The 20,125-nt window shown below is 40.0% G+C and overlaps 1 protein-coding gene across 3 annotated transcripts; it reads right to left on the bottom strand.

Annotated features, from left to right (window-relative positions):
- Positions 1–4,621: 4,621 nt before the first annotated feature.
- On the bottom strand, positions 4,622–19,538 carry SLC25A46 (solute carrier family 25 member 46). 3 transcript variants are annotated; one of them, XM_074166509.1, is made up of 8 exons: positions 19,221–19,538; positions 17,260–17,302; positions 14,710–14,767; positions 14,129–14,206; positions 13,313–13,413; positions 10,283–10,339; positions 9,745–9,802; positions 4,622–6,678 (listed from the first exon to the last, which is right to left on the bottom strand). In XM_074166509.1, the coding sequence occupies exons 1-8, from the start codon at positions 19,471–19,473 to the stop codon at positions 6,100–6,102; spliced, it is 1,227 nt and encodes a 408-aa protein (XP_074022610.1). In that variant the 5' UTR covers positions 19,474–19,538; the 3' UTR covers positions 4,622–6,099. The 3 variants fall into 3 exon arrangements, with proteins under 3 accessions (XP_074022610.1, XP_074022609.1, XP_074022611.1); XM_074166508.1 differs by having other exon boundaries at positions 17,260–17,300; positions 19,201–19,473; XM_074166510.1 differs by having other exon boundaries at positions 4,622–6,435; positions 17,260–17,300; positions 19,201–19,473.
- Between the last annotated feature and the right edge of the window lie 587 nt (positions 19,539–20,125).

Here is a 20,125-nt window from a genome sequence, read left to right as displayed (position 1 = left end):
AGGTTGAAGGTTGTTACATTGACCATTTATCAGACACATGTCCCGGTTTGAAGTAAAACCAAACCAATTTTCTGTTCTGTAACTTTACATCCTAGCTAGGCCTCCTCTAACTCTCTGAAATTAACGGCATATTGTGGAGAAAACTGCTCGTTCTCAGAATGATAAGCCCAATGTTTGTGCTCCATGCCAAGGAATGGTATGCAGAGAGGCCCTTGCTTATATTTATTGCCATAACAACCAAGGTCAGCCAATTTCGTTATTTGCCCCTTAGAGGGTTGGAAACGGAAAAAACGTAGAGGGGTCACATCGGTGGGGAGGAGTGGACAGGACAGGTGACCCAAACCTGACCAACTGGGGTATTCCATCCCATCTGCCCCATGCTCAGTATAAAAGCTGAGGGATCAAAGGGTCAGCCCCCTTCCTGCGATGGCCGACGTCCAGAGAGGACTCTGTCTGTTCATCTGCCTTTGATCCCGATCCGTGTGTTCCTGACTCCAGAGCTGGAATCCAGTTCCCATTCGTCACTGAGTCCAGTCTGGGACTTCCCCAGTGCCTGCGGTGACGTGACTGTCATCCTGGGAGCTTGATATGGTTTTGTATATATTGTATCTATTTCATTATTTTCATCTTTATTTTTATTTTAATATTAATTCTTCATTAAAGTAGTTTAGTTCATTCTAAACTTCTGAATCTCCTTATCTCTTTCTTCTCTTCTCTCCTCTTTTGTGGGGGGGAGAAGGAGGGGGAAGGGCTATCTGTCGGTCTGGTTTTGGTAAATTCGGCCGAAACCACGACAACACAAAAGTATTAGAGGGAAAAACACACAAGTGAGTTCCTATGGGATACACAATGTTGGCAAATCAATGAAATTAAATGGCTGAAGAAGATATGACATTTGTTTTCTTGGTAAAAGCAGGCTTTATAAAGGTGATGAGTAGCTGCTTTTTATTAAAAAATATATATATATTAGCCAAACTGAATGCAATTTACATTTCAAAGCATGTCAGAATGGTTACGCAAGAGTTTCCTGCACAGCAGCAGCCTTTTTGCCAGTTTGTTTTTCTCTTGTAACAGACAGAAAAAAAGCCCATACCCTTGAAAGAAAACACTGTAGGCACTTCTGAGCTCCTGAAACACAGGTGGCTACACGAGAAGTTGCCTCCTTCCCCCCACTGTGCTGAAATAGCTGTTAATCCTTGTCAAAGTGCTCACGTTGGTAAGCACATACTCAGTTTCACGAACCCTCTTTCCCGTTGCCTTCGTTTGTTTTTCCCCTTCTGCCTCATTTTGCATATGTGAAGTTAGGCCGTGGGTAAGTCTCTGATAATCCTGCCTGAGCTTGTATTTTTTGGCAGGTTTAGACTGGTACCTATAGAGACCATAAAACACATCAGCGGTCTGTGTGGACATCAAAGGTGTCACACTCGTTTTGAAAGGTACCGAAAAGAGCCGATACGAGCTGGCAATCAAGGCAACTGTGCATATCGGTGGCCCTTCCTACACAACATGCTTGAAGGCTCAAATGCAATATACATTTCAGGGATCAAAAACTTCAGTGAGTTAAACTCACTGTTGCAGGAAAAGCAAATCTACTGTTTTATTTTTCTAGAGGTACCCTAAACCCAACAATCGGCGACACCAACTTATAAGCCTGTTGCCTCTAAGAATTCAGTTTGGGCAAAGACATGAATCACCTACGCAGAATAGAGCGAAGTCCTGCCCAACAAGTGCGTTTGTTCTGGACTTGCCTTAGTCAACCTTAAGGTTGGCTGTGAAGTAAGAGGAAGATTCAGAATTTCAGGTAACAGATAAACCACCCCTTCTGACTTTATTACTTTGGTGGGCACAAGTCACATTCTGTTCCTACGCTTTGAAGGCAAGAGAAGAGCGATACCGTATCTCACCCAGATCAAGCTGCCACAGGCAGTGTGAACTGCAGCCAACTCATTAGCAGTTCAAATAATAACAAAAAAAATCATCCATAACTGCAGTATTAGACTGCTGTATAATGGTATTTACATACACTGAAAGGGTGCCATGGTTTGAAGGGAAGATGTAGATGGCTTCCCCTCTCCCCCACCCTCCTGGCTACAGATAATGCAGAAAGAATAACAGGCTTTTCAGTTGAGCTAGTTTCCAAGATATGCTGGGCTTAAAACATTCTGTAATTTTAACTTATCTTTAAAAACACTTTTTGAAAGATAAAGACAGAAACAGACTTCCAAATGAAACCCTCCATAAACACTAACATTTGGGCACTTCTACTTCATTAATTTGTTGCAATTGAGAACACTGATCATGGACTTCTGTTTATCTGCATTTTTGGGCAATTTCTACATTCCATTTTCAATATTGCTTCTTTCCCACCCTCAAATTTTGTTCACAATTTGCCAAACTGTCTGTGGAAAGGCTGGAGTGCTGAAGGTAAAGAGAAAAGTATCTTTATTCCATCAAAAAATATCTGAAAATGCAATTTTATCCAACTCCTCAAAAAAAAAAATCTGCTTTTAAAACACAGATGACACCAGGTCTTGATCAAATAAAAGTCTTACCTTCTTCCATCCCTGCTGGAGAGAAGAATTACATCTTTTAAAACAGAACTAGACAAAGGGTTTATTCACATTTTGCTATCACCCCTTTTCCTGTACATGTGGGGGAACGCTGCCGTTACACACTGCTGTCAAATCTTGTGGCAACAACCACTTAGTCAAAAAATTTATAGTGTGCGCCCTCTTCTCCGCAGGTATCACTGAAAGGGTAAGTAGTTTGATAGTGCACTGCTGGCCCAACAAAATTCTTAAGAGCACAGCAAGAACTTGCCTACTAATGCAGAGACAGGCCTCATTCACATTGCGTGCATCAATTATGTTTGTAGCTGAAGGCATGTATCCACCTGACTGACCATCCCAGACGGAGTAAGCAGCAAGAAGGACATCAGATTACATACGTGCTTTGAACTCGCTGCTAATTTCAGAAAAGCCAAAAAACCCCATGTAATTTTATATTACAAATTCTGCATAAATCTGTAAAACACACACCTCAAGTATTACAAACGGGACCCAGAGCTAGATCAATTCACGCATGCTCGGAAGGAGATCTGCTAAAAGAAGCGAACGTAGCTGGAACCTTGCTGAAGAACGCAGTGCTTGCACCGACTCCAGATCTAAAAGCTTTTTTTCTAACGCAACCAAAAGCCAAGTCTGATTTTGTAAGGCAGTCTCTGAAACAACAATTGCGATGGTTTCCAGCAGGCTTCATATCTCGAAGTTTCCTGCCTGGTCCACTGTCAGTTATCACACATTGAGCCTCGCCTTTTAAAAGGCCCAGGTAAGAAGCCAAGTAATTCTTCACTGGGTGGGAACATTACAGAAAACAGACAGACTCGGTGACTTGGTGTAACATTTATCTTTTTAAAGTCAGCTCTCTTCTTTAAAAATGAAAAAAAAAAAAAAAGTCAAAAAACCAACGTACAAAAAAAAAAAAATTAAGTTTGTATCAGGAAGAATAGAGTGCATAAGATTTTTTCATATTCCAGAAAATGAAAAATCAACTTTCTACAGCAATTCAGTATTTTGTAGTTTTGTGGTACATCATGCTAAAGCAAGCTATTGATCATCCATGTGAGCTAAAAATTGAATACCTAGACTTAAGATCCAAATGAGAATCAGACATAATTAACAATACACTTATCACTGAAAAGGTTAAAAAAGATTTTTTCTCACCCCACATGCATTTATATTTTGGGCAAAAATAGCAACTCTGGACAAAGCAGAGTATTACTTGTTTTGGATGGTAAAGCAAGTATACATGAAGAATCAAAACATGTTCATTCTAACTTGCGGGAAGAGGACCAAAAAAGAATAGCCCAAAGCAAATGGCTTTTCCACCACAGACGAGTTGCTCTAAGTTGACAACATTCTCTCTCAACCCTTCTTAAAGTTACAGATCTGAGACTCCAGCATAGACAAGAACTGCAAAACTCTCAGCAACGACAGCAAGAGTGTTTGAACCAAGCTCATGTTCTAGTGCTGTTCTGAGAACTCACCATCTTATCTTGTGCAGAATACGTTAAGGCACATCCTTCATTTTCTATGACAAAATGCCTTCTCTAAAATTTTATTCTTAGAAAAACATCATTGCCCAATTTCACCAATAGATCTGCAGGTGTTGGCCTCCAACATGCACTTCATTACTGCTTCAAGGCAACTGCGATGGAATAGTTGGCTTCCATTGAATTTAACACCTTTGAAAATGCCAGTTTTATGTATTAAAAGTTGAAATTACAAATTTGACTGCACAAGGCCGGGCACAATCTGCTCTGAAGTCAATGTTGTCCTTGCTCAGAGCAGGAATTTGGACTAGAGGACCTGCCAAGATCCTTTCCAGTCTGGATGATTCTCTGATATAGCTCTCTTCATACTTACAGAAAATTTAAAAATATAAAGCAGGAATTGAGTATTTTACCCAAGCTCTTGCACATATTTTAATCTGACATGTTCTTCCATTAGGAAAGTTGAGAAACCTGAAAAAGCCACTCTGAAGGGTACACAATAAAATGTAACACATAAATTTGGATTCCTTTACATGCCTCTTCAGTGAATTACTTCAAAATATTTATAGTGAATTCTCATTTTATTTCATTGCTTCCATTCTATACACTAAATTTGCCATTAACAATATTTCAAAATAAAACCAGTTCCCAAGTGCACTATACTTTCAACACTTACGCATTTAAAATACATGAAAGTTAGATTAATAACAGCAAAGTAGACCTGCAAGTGACTTAGTCAGAACTTATGAAGAGCAACTCCTTTTCAGTATTTTGCCTTGACTGCTTTCCGTGATAACTACTATACAATGATTAATGACTAAAATGCACATCAGTTTACAGTATTCACAAAGATAGACTTGCCACATGAGAGTGTGAAAAGGCAGCAGCCTCTCATACAATTTAAAAGCGACTCTCCACATGCTTTATTTGCTAAAAGTCATCTGCCCCCCCGCCCCCCAAACCCCCTCCCAAATTTCACTATATTTACTCATGAAACCAAGAAGGACTAAGTTATTTAGAATGATCAGAATTCATTTTCAGACTGGAAGTCTTGATTTACTAGGGGAAGAGGGCAAATATGGTACATTTCAGCAGTTTGCTTGCATATAAACAGACTTAATTTTGTTCCACATAATATCTAATCCAGCAGAGACTTTAAATGAAGGAGATCAGTGCCAGACAGTAAGCAAATAATTGTGTACATACCTCTCTGATCTAACAAAAGAGAAACTCTAGAAATAGCCAATTAATTTTTTACACTTCCTATACACTTTGAACACTGATACTACATACATTTGTAAGATTACTCTACTCGTGCACGAAGTAGCAGAGTAAAACTAAACCCTGAAGTTATGAGTGGAAAGTAGGCTAAAAATGGCATTGCACATGCACACATCAGTTTCTAATTTGCTTTATTCACACACTTCATTAATGTAAGCCTTGCAAACAAACTGCAAGACAGCCAAGTTTGCATTCTGTGCAACTTTGCCCAAACCCAAGTTTTTGTTATTTTGTACAAAGCAAAAGATTCCTCTTCGTCGTCTCGTGCCACACTGCAGCAAAGTAATTCTTCTATGTGCCTGTTAACTATGACATTTATGTCGACTTAAGTTACTTCTACAGTTTCTATTTTGCTCACAGCTCCATTAACAGTGAAGTTGAAAACATTTTTAAGAGACCAGTAAATCCATCAGACTCCCACATGCAAGTTCTTACAATTATGAAAATAAACTCCTTTGAACTGACTAGCAGTCCAAATTATATATCAGATGTAATGTTTATAAAGCAGATATTAAGAATTCATATCCATTCCTTAAGTCAGTTAACCGGTAATAAGAAAGGTAAATCCTTACCCCAACCACAACTGAAACTCGATCCCCTTCTGTATGACTGCACATTACATATTCAATGTGTGTCTATAAATTTAAACAGTACTTTTTTAATTACACTTAGGTATCTATATCCCCATTTTTAAAACAAGTTTCTTTACAGTGTAAGGAGAATCCACAGAGTGGATTCTTCAAACTTCATGTTCACACCTGAACAGATTAAGAAACATTTTGAAGCAGTGTTGAGTAAATAATTTTGGTAAGCTGTAAAACTGCCACATGCAAAGTATACTGTACTACAACAGCTCCAAATCCTTTATAAAAACCTAGCATTCCTTCTTCCCGTTTTATAGTATTTATGCAGTCTCTCATTCCCTCATACTGAGTATTGATCGGAAGCACTTCATAGCCAAGGTCTGTGTTGTCGATTATTGTGCGTGTCCCTTGAATATGAAGGCGGTGTAAAACTGTCTCCAGTGGGTACAGCATGACATCAGCACAAAGACTAGCAGCAAAGCTAGCAATAAGTTCTGGAAAATACGCATCCAGCATGCTCTGCACAGAAGTGGAGCTCTCAGTTGGAAGGTTGGGGGAATTATCCCTTTTCAGAACAAACAAAACAAGCTTCTGGACGATGGAACTGATGACATAGTGAAGAACTCCATGTAGAGCAGTTGGAAAAGTCAAGACCATCAGAGGAAGGAGACGCTTGCTGTGGGGTACTCCCATGCCCACAACTCTGCCGATTCCTTCTTTCACGCAGTCCAGGATGCCAGGATTATCTCGAATTATTTCGCTCTACAAGCACAAAGGAATAGTTACAACTTATGCTGCCCACTTCATAACAACACTGACATCCACTTTGCTGACATCACAAAGTCTGCTGAACTTTTAGAAGAGTTAAACATTTGCATGCTATGGTATCTACACAGCTATAGTGATATAAATTCTTTCCTCTAAGCCTCTTGATAGCATTCAAGTAAACTTGCTTTTAAGAAATGAGCCCATCTTAAACAGTCTTTATTTAATGTACATTCAAATTATTTGTGTTACTACCAAAGAAACTCAACTTTCAGCTCACTCCTGAAAGCATCAGTCCGCAAAACAGTCACGTACTGAAAACGCCTACTTCTGAAGCAAAATGCCGGGAAGTATTTATCTTATTTAAAAGTCCTTTTCTTTAAGGACTGTAACTCTAATCTTTGTACTTGAATGTGCATAATGAAGACTTCCATAACTAAAGATGAAAGATCATTTTTAATTTGAATTTAACTGTTCAGCTCTGAACATTTCCATTCCATTATCTGCATCTAAAATAGCATGCTTTCCCCACGCTGCCTCTTAAAAAAGATTTTTTTTGTTCATGTAATGAAAATAAAGAATTCACTTAGTAATTATTTACTCTGTTCAACTCCACCTATGATTGCAGCATTAAGCTAAAGACATTGTCTCCCTTTCTAATGCTTATACAAACCTAAGTGTTTTATCATCTATGTTACATCCAAAATTCAGGATTTGGGAGTTCTCCCGAATGCCCAAGTCTCCAAGCCCATGCTGGCTGTCCTGACCTCATGCCAGGATGAACCACCAGAACATTCCTCAGTATTCTGGGGAAGGACTAATGCCTTGCAAAGCTATTTCAAATACTTGAGAATATAACGCTATTCCAGACTTTTAAGTACAAGTTAAGCATCACAACCCCTACTGAATCCTCTTCTCCTTATCTTTATAGTCGCTGCACTTCAAAGCTGTGCTTGCTTTTGTCAAACACGCCACCATGTGGTTTGAGATGTTAAAGGCAAAAGTAATGTGACAGCTACAAATTTCTACCCTTTACACTTATTTTGATGAAATACATTTACTGTAATACTGTTGAACAGCACGGTTTATCAGAATTAAGACAATCAAGCTGTTAGTAACAAATCCCACAATCTTTAACTTTCACAGTTTGTTATTGGTCATTGTCCTTTTGCAGCACAAGAATATAATGTAAACCTGGTAACATAATTTACCTCCCTGCACCGATTAACACAGCATAAATAAAATCTTCACAAGCTCTATCATTACCTCCGTTGTGTTTTTAACAAGAATGCTCATGATGATGTTTCCAGGAACTGGAGAATGCATTTCATACAGCATATATAAACCTATTCAGTAAAATATTTGCACACAGCTGAACCTATTAAGCCTAAACACCAGAGATCTCAGCGTAATTATCTTCCTAAGCAATGCTTTACAGAGATGATCAACTGCCTAAAAGGCTGGAGCAGATGTTTGGGCTTTTTGATTGTTTTCCTATTGAGCTGCTCTTTAGCAAAGAAACTTTATTACTTATTCTGCAAACAGAAGACAGGCTGTGAATAATGTTCTCTTTTGTCATTTATTGGTAAATATGTTCCCACGTGCAACACCACAGATAACATTCTTTCAGACAAAAATACAAGCAGTAAAGTACCTGAATAAGATATTCCATTCTGTGGCCTACTATGAACTCAAGAAACATGAAAAGTGTTCTACCGCTGTTTCTAGTTCCACGACTACAGCACACTCAGGGTAAAGCCGATCCTCAGGAAATAAATTTCCTAAGTTAGCTTTCCAAGGCTTCTACAAAGTCAGAGATCCACTCAGGCTGGATTTATGAATATTATTTTCAAAATAATTCAACAGGAGAGAGGGAGAGGGTTTCTTAAATACAGAGTAACTTTAGAGACTCTAATCTGAGTATGTTGTTGGGAGTCTATCTACATGCCCCCACCCATAGACATTTAACCTCACCTGTCCTGTTAGTCCACAACATGGCCAGTTAGACAGAACAGCCTTCCTAGTACCTTCTGGCTCCTTTAAGCTTGGATCCCCTGTGCAGAGCAGAATCCTGTCCCTTAAGAGTACCTGCCTCTAAAGTACAGGCTGAAACTAAGAAACTGTAGAAGTCAGCCTCATTTGCCCCTTTTTCACAGAAAATGCACCATTTTGTAGACATACACCAGCAGTTGAACTGTAGGTTCCAACAGCTGGATCTAAATTGGTCTTGACATACGTACAACTTGGCTATGCTATCACTGAAAATTATTATATTGATGAGTGAATGACATGAGAGTGACTGTCCTGCACCACCCTCCACACAAGAGCTCACTTTACAGTAAGAGTTATATTAGCTGGACAAAGATATTACCATGTTAATTAAGAGCAACTCATATAGACATAGGTGGAAGAACTACCCTGGACCATGTCTGCATAGCTAAACCCTGTCTCTTGCCAGAAGGAGATGCAACAACTCACTCAGAAAGAGGATCTACAATACAGTGCTATGGGTTACTCTGTACAGTTATAGAACAAATTAATCTGTAACCTAAGTGACAGGTCCAGTTATTTATTTTCATGAATAAGGGAGAACTAGGTGAAAATTTAAAAGCAAAAAGTTGACTGAATGAAAGCAGTCCTGAAATAGTGGAGTTCCATATTTTAGAAAAACAAAGCTGAATTACCAGAAAAGCTTTATAGTTGTTACAGGGGAAGGGGTCACCACAACAACTTGCCTAGCAAGTTCTAAAACCTTAACATAAACAAAACTTCTTTATTGTTTATCTACTAGAACATATAGATATAACTTGTGCCCATTTCATAGATAATATATTCCAACTATTAAATGTCCATTCTAATTCCAGACTTAGACTTCAGATAGTAAAACTAATACACCCATGATAGTAAATAGTTTTTATATCAGTTAACATCATACAGCCTCAAGCAAAACAAATGCAACTACTGCAACATAAACCAGAATCCAAAGACTCACTTCTCCACATGATCTAATCTATAAAGAGATTAACAGTATCTTTTCAAATTCTGTAAATATATGTAAGTTACCTGTACAGTTTCAATGAGGCTCGCAGAATAAAAAGGCATTGCTATCACATGTGTTAAACTGCAGAAATTAATAAGATAAGAATTAAGGTCATGACAACACTATAACGTATCCAAATAAAGTTATGTATCAAGTCATACCTCAGAGAAAATTAACAAACCATAACTCAAATATTAAAATGCACATCAGTAAGTTGAAATAAACTTCAGTCTGAAGTTCTGTTGAATTCTATTTCCATGTGACCGGACTGATTCAGGTGTCTCTGATATCATGATTTCATTACTAAAAGAATCTAATCTTTTACACTAGTCAGGTTCCATATAGACAGAGGATCTAGTACGAGAAAATCTGTGTTGTAATCTGGTGGCTCATCTACACCATCACAGTGGTGTAATCAAGATTGTTCAAAAAAATCAAAATTTGAAAATTACTATTAGCACTCTGTCAAGTAACCATAGCTGCAGATTAAACTAATGTACATTTAGTAGTTTTATTAATGTTTAGATAGTAAGACATAGGGTAATAACATGCTATATTTACCCTTTGAGTAGAAGGTGTCCACCTATCTGCTTGAGGTTCCATTTATGTGAAAGCTCCCTAAAAAGAAACATAATTACTGTAATACGCATGAAACCACATTATTCTCAAGCATTTTTTCTATAGGTGTCAACATCCAGTTTTCATATTGGTGTTCTACTATCGGTTTACATTTCAGGATTTCCCATAGTGGAAAGACATCAGCTACGCATTTAACAAATCATGCTTGACTTTTAGAAGTTATTCAGGCCCGTCAGACATTCTTTAGAATTGCTTTCAATTGCTAATAAGGTGTCTGTAGCTCTCACAGCTACTGGCTTTAGTGTTTTGCATTTATTTTGCATCTTTATGGACTAACTCTGTTAAAGCTATTCTCAGGGAATACTGGATTATTTTAAAATCTCAATAGTTTTCCTTTATCAACATATATTTTTTCATTGTTTTGCTTTGGTTATGCTTTTCCTGTTCTTTGAGGTTATGTTTACCCAGTTGTTGCTTCTTTCCTGAAAACCTAACCCATATTCTTGCACAGTTAGGCAAGACCAAATCAAGTACAATAGGTCAGACCAGAAGGTGCACAAGTAGTTCTGTACAGACTTAAATCTTTTGGCTTAGGGCCAATCTTTACCATATCCTGGTAAAACAAAACAAACCCCATGTGTTTATCACAAAGGTGACTTAAAAAAAAAAAATCCCCTTAAAGTATTATTTTCTAGTTACACACTTCAAGATATGAACAGCAAACATTAACTACACTCCACTTGACAGAAAATGTAATCCCACCTAGCTCAAGACAATATTCAAATACCAAATGTATTTACTATGCATAGAAATACTCTAAATACTCTAGCTATGAGGTAGAGATATTTTTGTCTGAAATGTTGGACCTGCTAAACTATGCATTTTTAGTAACAAGCTATAAAGTGTTCAGCTTCAGTTCTCGTCGAGGAATCGCACTCACCTACTGCCTGTAGTTACAACAACTCTAAACTAAGAAAGGAAACTCATAATCTTTTTGAGGAACTGTGTGTTACTAGTAGATGCCACTTTCCAAAATACATAGGTCAGTCACTGAAGAAGAAGGGAAGACCATTTACCATTATCTATTTAGGACGCTTGCAACACATCCAATAAGCCATAATACTTAAAATGTGTGGAAAATGAAACCAGCCAAACCAGTATGTGAAAGCCTAACCTGTCAATCCACTCGGTGCAGCTATTCCTGCAGTGGAAGAACAGTTACAGAATTAGTTTGTCTACTACAGAACTACATTCAACTTAGCACGAAAATGTTAAGAGTGGTGCATGTACAAGACCACCATTTTAGCCAGATCACTTCCCCAGTCAAGTTCATTTCATGACTATTTACACACTGTCTCGACACAAGGATGGGGGTAGCACTGAGGAAAGAATGAGCAGGTACTAGGAGAAAGGATTGCTTCTTTTGGCAGCAGCTTACTTTCCAAACTAATGAACAACTAGCCCGCAAGAAGAAAATCCTTGCTTACACTGAACAAAAATCAGAACTATGAAAATATAAATGCCGTATCCCATCTCATGAAATTTAGCATCACCTACAGCAGTATTTAAAAACAAGAACAAGTCACACTGGGAGAAAAGTGTATGCCTGGGAATTTCAATTACGTATGGGACAGAGCTGACCAAAAAGCTTAAATACACACTCCACACAATTTAAGCAAAAAATACTTCTGATGAATGCCAGAACCTGAAAAGACTTATAACAGTGGATTGATTCAGCCTGCCTACATTTATCTTTAAAACTAGGTCAGTTTCCACGTCCCTTAAGTACTGTTTCTGTCCACAAAATAAAAGCAGACACTTCTCTCTTCTGAAAGCTAACATGATTCTCAAGCCCACTGATCCATTCAAACTTAAACAGCCTTAAAGACAACTACCTGCCTGCCTCCCTAATATATTTTCCAAGACAGGTCTTTATCATTTTACTGGCTTCACTGTGTTCCCTTGCAACTGTTAAGTGTCTTTTCCTAACTTCTGATTTCTCACAGTCTCCTTGCGTTTCACTACAAGTTTTCATTACTTTATATAGTAAACTCATACAACCTGCTTATTCTTCAAATAGCCGTAACAAAACTGACAATATGTATTACTACAGTTGTCAGCCCTTCCTGTTAGCTCTGGACCACTATAAAACGAAAGACTGATGAAAAGATTCAGACCAAAATTTTTTAATCAGACTTGTCTCTCAAAGCAGAAATACATCACAATGTTTTACCATAATCCTGGAGTTACAGTTCAGCACAAAAGTAGGCAGAGTCGCCTACTTTTAAAAATAAAAAAAATATTACTGAACTACTATGGCCAAACATGGACACAGAGAAGTAGAATGGTGAGTATTTCTTTAAATGAAGTCACTCGTTTTTAGTTATAACCCCTTTATTGTACGAATATTGAATAATCTACATAAAATTGTTGGTAAAGGAGGACAGAAGACAAAGCTGACAGCCACACAGACTCTTATTTACTCTAACCATTCTATGATTCTATGTCTTCTCATTTATTAATGCAGGCCATTCTGTTCTCTCACCTACCAAAGACAGTGAAAATGTTCCGCAAGATGTCAGTGCTGGTTCATTAGCCATGTAAGTTTTCTGTATTCAGATTAATGAAACTAGAATTTCTTACTTTAGAAATGGCATTTGCTAGCACCACACAATACAAACCAAAATATCAAAAGAAACTTACCAATTCTTTTAATACAGTGGAATTTTACTGAAGTCCAATTTGCTACATTATTTCTGTACTCAGACCAGTAGGCAAACATACCAAACATACAAAGCTCCCAGAAAGAGTCTCTCGCTATTTGTTAATTATAAGGCTGTCTTTGCCAAGACAACTACACTGTGCTGAAAACACCTATTCAATGTCTGACTGTTCTAATCAAGTAAAATTTTTCAAATAGCCTTACAATTCTAACACTTTGAATGTAAATCACCAACTGATGATCAATTTTTTAGAAGGAGTAAAAAAAAAAAAACTCAAAACATGTAGTACCTTGGCAAAGGTGTAAATTCACTGATGATGCCTTCTGTTCCCAGGGTTATGCCCTGAACAATGAAAGTGCTGCCCATTCCTTTCCAGAGAGCTCTTGGACCCTGTGTTTTTAAATATGCACACATTTTGATTCTTGCAACATAAAACTCAAAAATATTTTCATCTTACTAATTTTTATAAAATTTCAGCAAATTCAGACCACACGGGTCTACTATTATACCATCAAAATTCACCATCACCAAGTTCAGGCAACAACTAACTTCTCAGCTCTGAAGAAATTTTTGTTCTTCAATAATTTCAAGCAGTTGCCACAAGTTTGGAGGCATACCTCTCACTGTTAATACTCTGTACTATAAACTTAACCACCAATTTCTGTGAGACAAGATAAGTTTGAGATGTCAAAACCCATCTGTAAGAAATCCAGAAAGTCTTTTCTTACTGCCTTCTGATATGAGTTTCAGGATTGCCATTCCCATGCAGAACTGGAAATTCATTCATTGTCTTTGAAAGTAGTCATTTGGATAATCTCTTCATCCACATAAAGATTAATTATTTTTAGAATTGTAAAGAAAAAATTAGTTTCAGGGACCTTTTTTTTTCCTAACATCTGCAAATCTTCCCCACTAAATACCATACTACTTAAAAAATAATTTAAATAATTTACAATTATCTTCTTGAAACACTTCTCAACCATAAAAATAATAAACCCTTACAAAGGCCATGTTTTCAATGACCATTTAGAGTTAAAGATGTCAATGTACACATGTGCTATAGTAACCTTCACTGCTCAGATACAGCTTGACAGCAAATACTGACCTGTGTCTTATTGATGCTGTACATAATATTGACAATAGTAAATGGAGTGAGATGATAATTCCGAGCATGATAGTTCACCTGTTAAAAATATAAACAATGGCAGTTTTATAAACATACTTGCAGATGTTACAACTCTAAAGGAAAAAGTACTTCCAAATTAAGGACTTTATCTCTGTAAAGGTCAGCTAAAGTGACCATAATATGAATAAATTCTCACTGAAATTTAGGGAAACAAGCAGAACTTTTATGTATTTGTATGCTGAAAATGTCAAGAATAAACCAGAAAATACTGGAAACAAAGCATCCTGCTTGTAAATGGGGATCTGGAAGTTGCTCCATGGACTCTGAAACACTGACTTGCTGTAATTGATTTTCTGCTGCCCGAACAAAAATGAGTAAGAACGATCGAGATAAGTTAAATTTCAGAGAATAGAAAACATGTATGCTACAAATAAACATTTGTTAATGCAGCAGTGTCTCCCTAAGAACTGCAAGGCCTCCTTATGCTCTACAGAGTATGAAGACACAGAAATATCACAGTACACAGGAGCACTGACTGGAAGAGGTAATATAAGACATACCTGACACTGACGACGTAGAACAATGCAAGGATGTGCCAACACGTTTTCTGTAAATAGGCTTTAAGAGAAAAGTGTACTTAAAGCATGGAAGTGATCATAAATTTATTAGAAAAATCTTGTTATTTTTCTCTAAAAACACTGGATCAGTGTTTGGAAAAACTATACATTATCTAGTGAATTAATGAGGCATTTTGGATGGCTACCTGATAGTCTGCCAATACTATAAAGGAACAAGTATCAAGAAACCTCACACATGCATTCACTATGCAGTGTATATACATATATATAGTATGTACGTATTTTTATAGGTAAAGCAATGTACCAGATTTCTTAAGCTTTCCCTCTGCAAAATATTAGGGAACAGAACAGGCCAGAGACAGAATTATGAAAGGATTAGTTTCCACTATTATGTTAATTCCACATACCATATTATTTATCAAGACTCTCCTTAGCAAGGCTAGAGGATTGGTACTAAGAGCTGACATTTTTTTCATCAGAAAATGCTACTGCCCAAAACCAACTCTCCCTCCGCATCCAGAAATGGTATTTCAATCAAACCTTCACAGGAAGGTCCACTCAGTTCTAAAGTAGGATTCCTGGTCACAGCCATGCGAAGAAACTTTTCAGTTCATCTCAAAGTGCTCAAGTGATCAGAGTACTTATCTGTATGTGGTTCAAACTTGGGATACAGATTAGAAAAGCAAAACCTCCAGGCTTTGTCTAAGCATCTCAAATAACAGCTCTGACCACCAACCTACAGGATCATCTGGGGTAGGCCTCTTACGGGGATTTTACTCTGGATAAACAAGTACTAATTGGCACAGAAAAGTACCGAGCCTGCAGTTTCATAACTATTAAGATAATTAGTAGTTTGCTAATACCAAAAGAGGTGAAACTTTCACTGTGCTACAGCTGCTATCTATTAAACCCTCCTGGTAGCCAACTCAACTAACCTCACAAAAACAAACCTTTTCTTTTGAGTGCTTTCTGCCAGATTTCTGACTTGAACCATGTGTGTCTTGACAAGTGATCAATGCAAAAGCAGAAGCATGGAGAATTGCTCTCAGTAATGATAAAACGTTGATCACCTCTCTTTCCCAAAACCACATGCTCATTTTAGTCCTAGTGGCCACGGTACTCCAGACGTGGAAAACTTTGTCATGCTCGATTTAAATCAAAATTAGTTCAAAAGGACAACTGAGCCACACTAACACATCTCTGCTTCTGGAGATCAACATATCCTGCCTTATGGCTCCACTCCTTTGCTGGTACTCTCCTGAGCTCATTCAGCTTGACGAGGTTGGAAATAAATCAAATAACTCTTTACAGGTTGGGGGCGGGGTTCTTCCCTCTCCCCCCATCAACTCTATTTTAACAAAGTGAACAGGCTTAGCAAGTGAACAGCCAAGCCACTGCACGGGAAGCAGTGAGAGAAGAGAGACAGGGAGATGGGATGATCTAATTTAAGCAACTCATTACTTGCCGAAAACATTTCCCTAGTCCTCCTTTATCCCTTCTCTCTCTGGTACAGTTAGCTGGTGCCTGCTGGCTTTCACAGCTAGTCAACTCCCAGGTAAATCCACTTAACTGAAGAGCAAAAAAGTCCAGCTCTTTCACTGACTTTGTCTTCTTAGTGATTCAGACTGGTTAAAAGAGGTTCTGAGAAGCCTCAAGGGTGATAATGACAGGATAAGGAGCAGGACAGGCTAGCGGTCAAGTAAAAGGTCCTCCTCTTTAAGTAGAAGTACACTTTAAGAACCTCAACTGACACAGCTTCCCATGTTGGTTTAACAGGGTGATACAAGCACACTCATATTCTGAAGAGAGAAGCACTTTTCTCAGAGAAGCCTCACATTCAGGTCAACAAGGAGTAAGCTTTTTTTCAGTCATAACTTTTTCAAGACAAAACCTCCACTTCCCACCCTTTCACAAGTTGCATCAGTACATTGACCAAGAAAAACTTGATCAGGTGAGTATGACTGAGCAAGGAACCCACAAAAAAATTCTTAAACTTATCATGATCCCTACTCTTCACAATGTAAGCTCTGAAAATGTTACTATGCAAGTTAAAGTCCATCACTTTCTCAAAAATACTATCAATAATCAGTGTCAACATAATAAAGACTAAAATGGTTATTGGACCACCTGGCTCGATCAACATTACTGTTCCAGGATACTTTGATAATATGCCTGAAGACATTTTCACTTTCTTAGGAAACACTCACATTACCTAAAAATATTAACAGAAGTGGCAAATATGGAAACAGTTTTCCAGTATTATTTTCAGATTTCTCTGACAGGATACACATATCTTGAGCATACCATAAAAAAACTTGTTTCTTATATTCACTGCTGAGTAAGTAACTTCGAGAAACACTTCAGTTAAAGAGAACAGAAACCTGTATTGATTTCAGGGAGCAGGCTTCTAAAGGCATTTCAACTGCATAAGTCTACTGGCATAAAAAAGCATCACAAAAGCTTACCTAGGTATCGTAGACAATTACAGCATTATTACTTCACTATCACTGAAAATTATTAGATGACACTTACCTTGCAAGGCCAATACCAAAGCCTGCAAATCTGTTCAACTGCTCTGAAAAAAATGGAAACAGAATATACAGCAGTGATAATCACAAAGTGGGAGAAAATGCCGTGCAGACGGTCTGAAAAACTAATTTTGTACTCTACTTGCTTTGGAATATTACAAGCACTAAACCACAACATTTACGGCAACTCAGCAAGCGAGGATATAAAAAATTATTCCCCCAGGAATATTTGCACTTTGGATTGCATGTGAGTTTGTACATACTTCTATAAATAAAAGTACTCTTGTCTTAAAACAGCAACAACAACAAAAAAAAAAGACACAAAGTGAACAGTAAACCAGAACATTTTAAATATCTAAATATCTAACTCCACTAATACAGAATATCTAAAATATCTAACTCCAACCAACCACTGGAAAAGTTAGCATGCATGACAGTTTATAGTCATTCTGAAACATAGATGTAGATATCTGAGGTGAAAATAATTTTACAAACAAAAATGATAAAAAGAGAGAACTTCAGGAAAAGTAACAGAAAACACGATGATGTAACAAACATCAACACAATGCGAATTTTCAAGTCAGTTGTTTATCTCCACTCCTTTGCAAAATTTAGTTACTAGAGAACTGTTAAAACTTCAACAAGAGTAATGGGTTCAGTTCCCTGTTGTCTGCTACCAGACAGACATCTACCCATTGGGAATTATCAGAGATTTTATGAAGCGTAACAGAACTGTAAAGGCAACTGCAAATTAATGCTCAGCCCTACAACCTACAGGGCGCAAGGAGCTGTAAGCACGGGTAATGACAGTAACTTCAGCAGAGCTCCACACAGACGTGGCAGCCCTCCTAAGAGGAATGATAAGACTCTCTCCAACTGCAGAAGCTGGACTCAGTGATACAGCAACTCCTAATCAGTCCTACAAAATGCAGAATCAACATGCCCTCCATAAGTAGACAGGGGAAAAAAAAAAAAAAAAAGGTAGAGTCCACCTATGTAGTAATATTTAAGTAGTGCTTTAAGTAGTGCTTGCATGGATGAAAGTCCAGCTAAGGGTTGCACTCATCGTAAGACCTGAAAAGAAATACCGTGCTACAGCTCACCCATTAATGCAATGCAATTTTAAATAAACTAGTCTTCCATCAAACTTTGATACTCAAGTATATATAAACTGCTCCAGAACATCCTTTTAATTAAAGAATACAAATGTGCAGTAGCCTCGATTTAGCAAGTTTTTCTTAATCCACCTCAATTTCACAAAGACAGACAATAGAACTGTACTTCTGAGGATTTCTGCTCAGTTTCCCAGCTGTTACTGGAAAAGACTGGAACAGGGTTGCTCCCCCAGATTCTACCAGTTCCAGGGTTCCTCCGTGATGACGCACGGGCATGGGCGGCGGGGTTGGGGGGATTACTTCAGCAGGTCATGCTGTGCCACTTGCACTTTTTCAACGCCGCAGAAAGGCAGGCAAAAGGCTCATCAGCACTGACTAAATAACAAAATATACCGGTAAGGCCCGGAGGTACATCCTGCCCTTATAGAAGACGGAGGATTTCTGCGGGATATCGCTTACACAGGCAACGGGGAGCTGACCGCTGCTCGGCTACACGCTGCAGAGGGTGCTCGTTGGGCACTCTCAGTCCTATCTGCCTGTCACTACGGGTGCTGGAGTGCAACAGGAGATAGACCAGGTTCTCTTTCTTCTAAATAACTTTTTTTTTTTTTTTTTTTTCCCCCCCTCCTGGCGCTTCAGCATCGCCGGACCACGGCTGGGGCCGGGACGCCGAAGGGCCAGGGCTAGCGCCAAGCAAACCCGGGCGCCGCTGGGACGGGCGCGGCCAGGCCGCGGCGCCAAGCCCATGGCCGCCGCCCGCTCGCCCTTGCCCGCCTCGGCGGGTCACCCGCTAACGGGCGGCGGCCGGGGACAAGCGAGAAGCGGGCTGCCCCGCCGGGCCCTCCCTTACCGGCGCCGGGGCCGCCCGCCCCGAGGTTGGGCTCCTCGTTGAGGCCGGCTCCCCCCAGTGGGGTCCCCGCCCCGTACGGCGGCGTCTTCTCCCCCCAGTGCAGGTTGCGGCTGCCGGGGATGTCAGGGGGGCTGGTCACCCAGTGGCCCAGCTCCGAGGCGCTGCCGAAGGGCCTGGCTCCGGGGCCCGGCTCCTCCCGGCCCCCCCCGCGATAGCCCAGGCCGTCGAAGCCCTCGGGGCGCCGCGGGTGCATGGCGGGAATCTGGAGGGAGGCGGACGGGGGCCGCGCACAGGCCGCCACCAGCAGCAACGGAGCCCGCACTCAGTAGCCCCGGTGGCCACTTCCGGTCGCCAAGCCGGGGCGGGGCGGGAGGGGGGGGGCGCGTAAGGCGCGCCCTGCTGAAGGCGAAGGTGAGCCCACGTGACGGGGAAGAAGGCGGGGCCGGCGGTCGGCTGGGCCAATAGCGTCCTTCCTCCTGCCCCGTCGGGGGAGGAGGGTTCAGCGGGGAAGGAGGCGGGGCGCCCCCTGCCGCGCAGGAGGTCCGGCCCGAGTGAGTGGGGCAGAGCCGGGCCGGGCCGGGCCGGCGGAACTGTGGGTGACCACAGTCCTTCGTGTGGACGCTGAGCCCCGGTACCCGCCTGGCCTGCAGAGGAGCCCCCTGCCAGCACAGCTCCCAGGCCTTTTCCGTGGTGAACTCTCACGCCGGCCGAAATCAGTAAGACCCAGGCGCAAGGGGCCACCCGGCTCCCTGCTGCAAAGCGGGTGGCGGAACGGGGAGCCGCGGCTGTTAATTGCGCTAACGGCGCTCACAGACCCCACGGAGGAGACAGGGCAGGAGGGGGCAGAGAGCAGAGCGCGCGCCCCCTCCCCCCCCTTCCCCTCCTCTCGTTCAGTCTCCTTCCCC

This window comes from Numenius arquata, chromosome Z (genome assembly GCF_964106895.1).
Source record: "Numenius arquata chromosome Z, bNumArq3.hap1.1, whole genome shotgun sequence".
Taxonomy (NCBI): domain Eukaryota; kingdom Metazoa; phylum Chordata; class Aves; order Charadriiformes; family Scolopacidae; genus Numenius; species Numenius arquata.
Note: the sequence above shows the minus strand (reverse complement) of the source record. Positions and strands in the feature narration are given on the sequence as shown.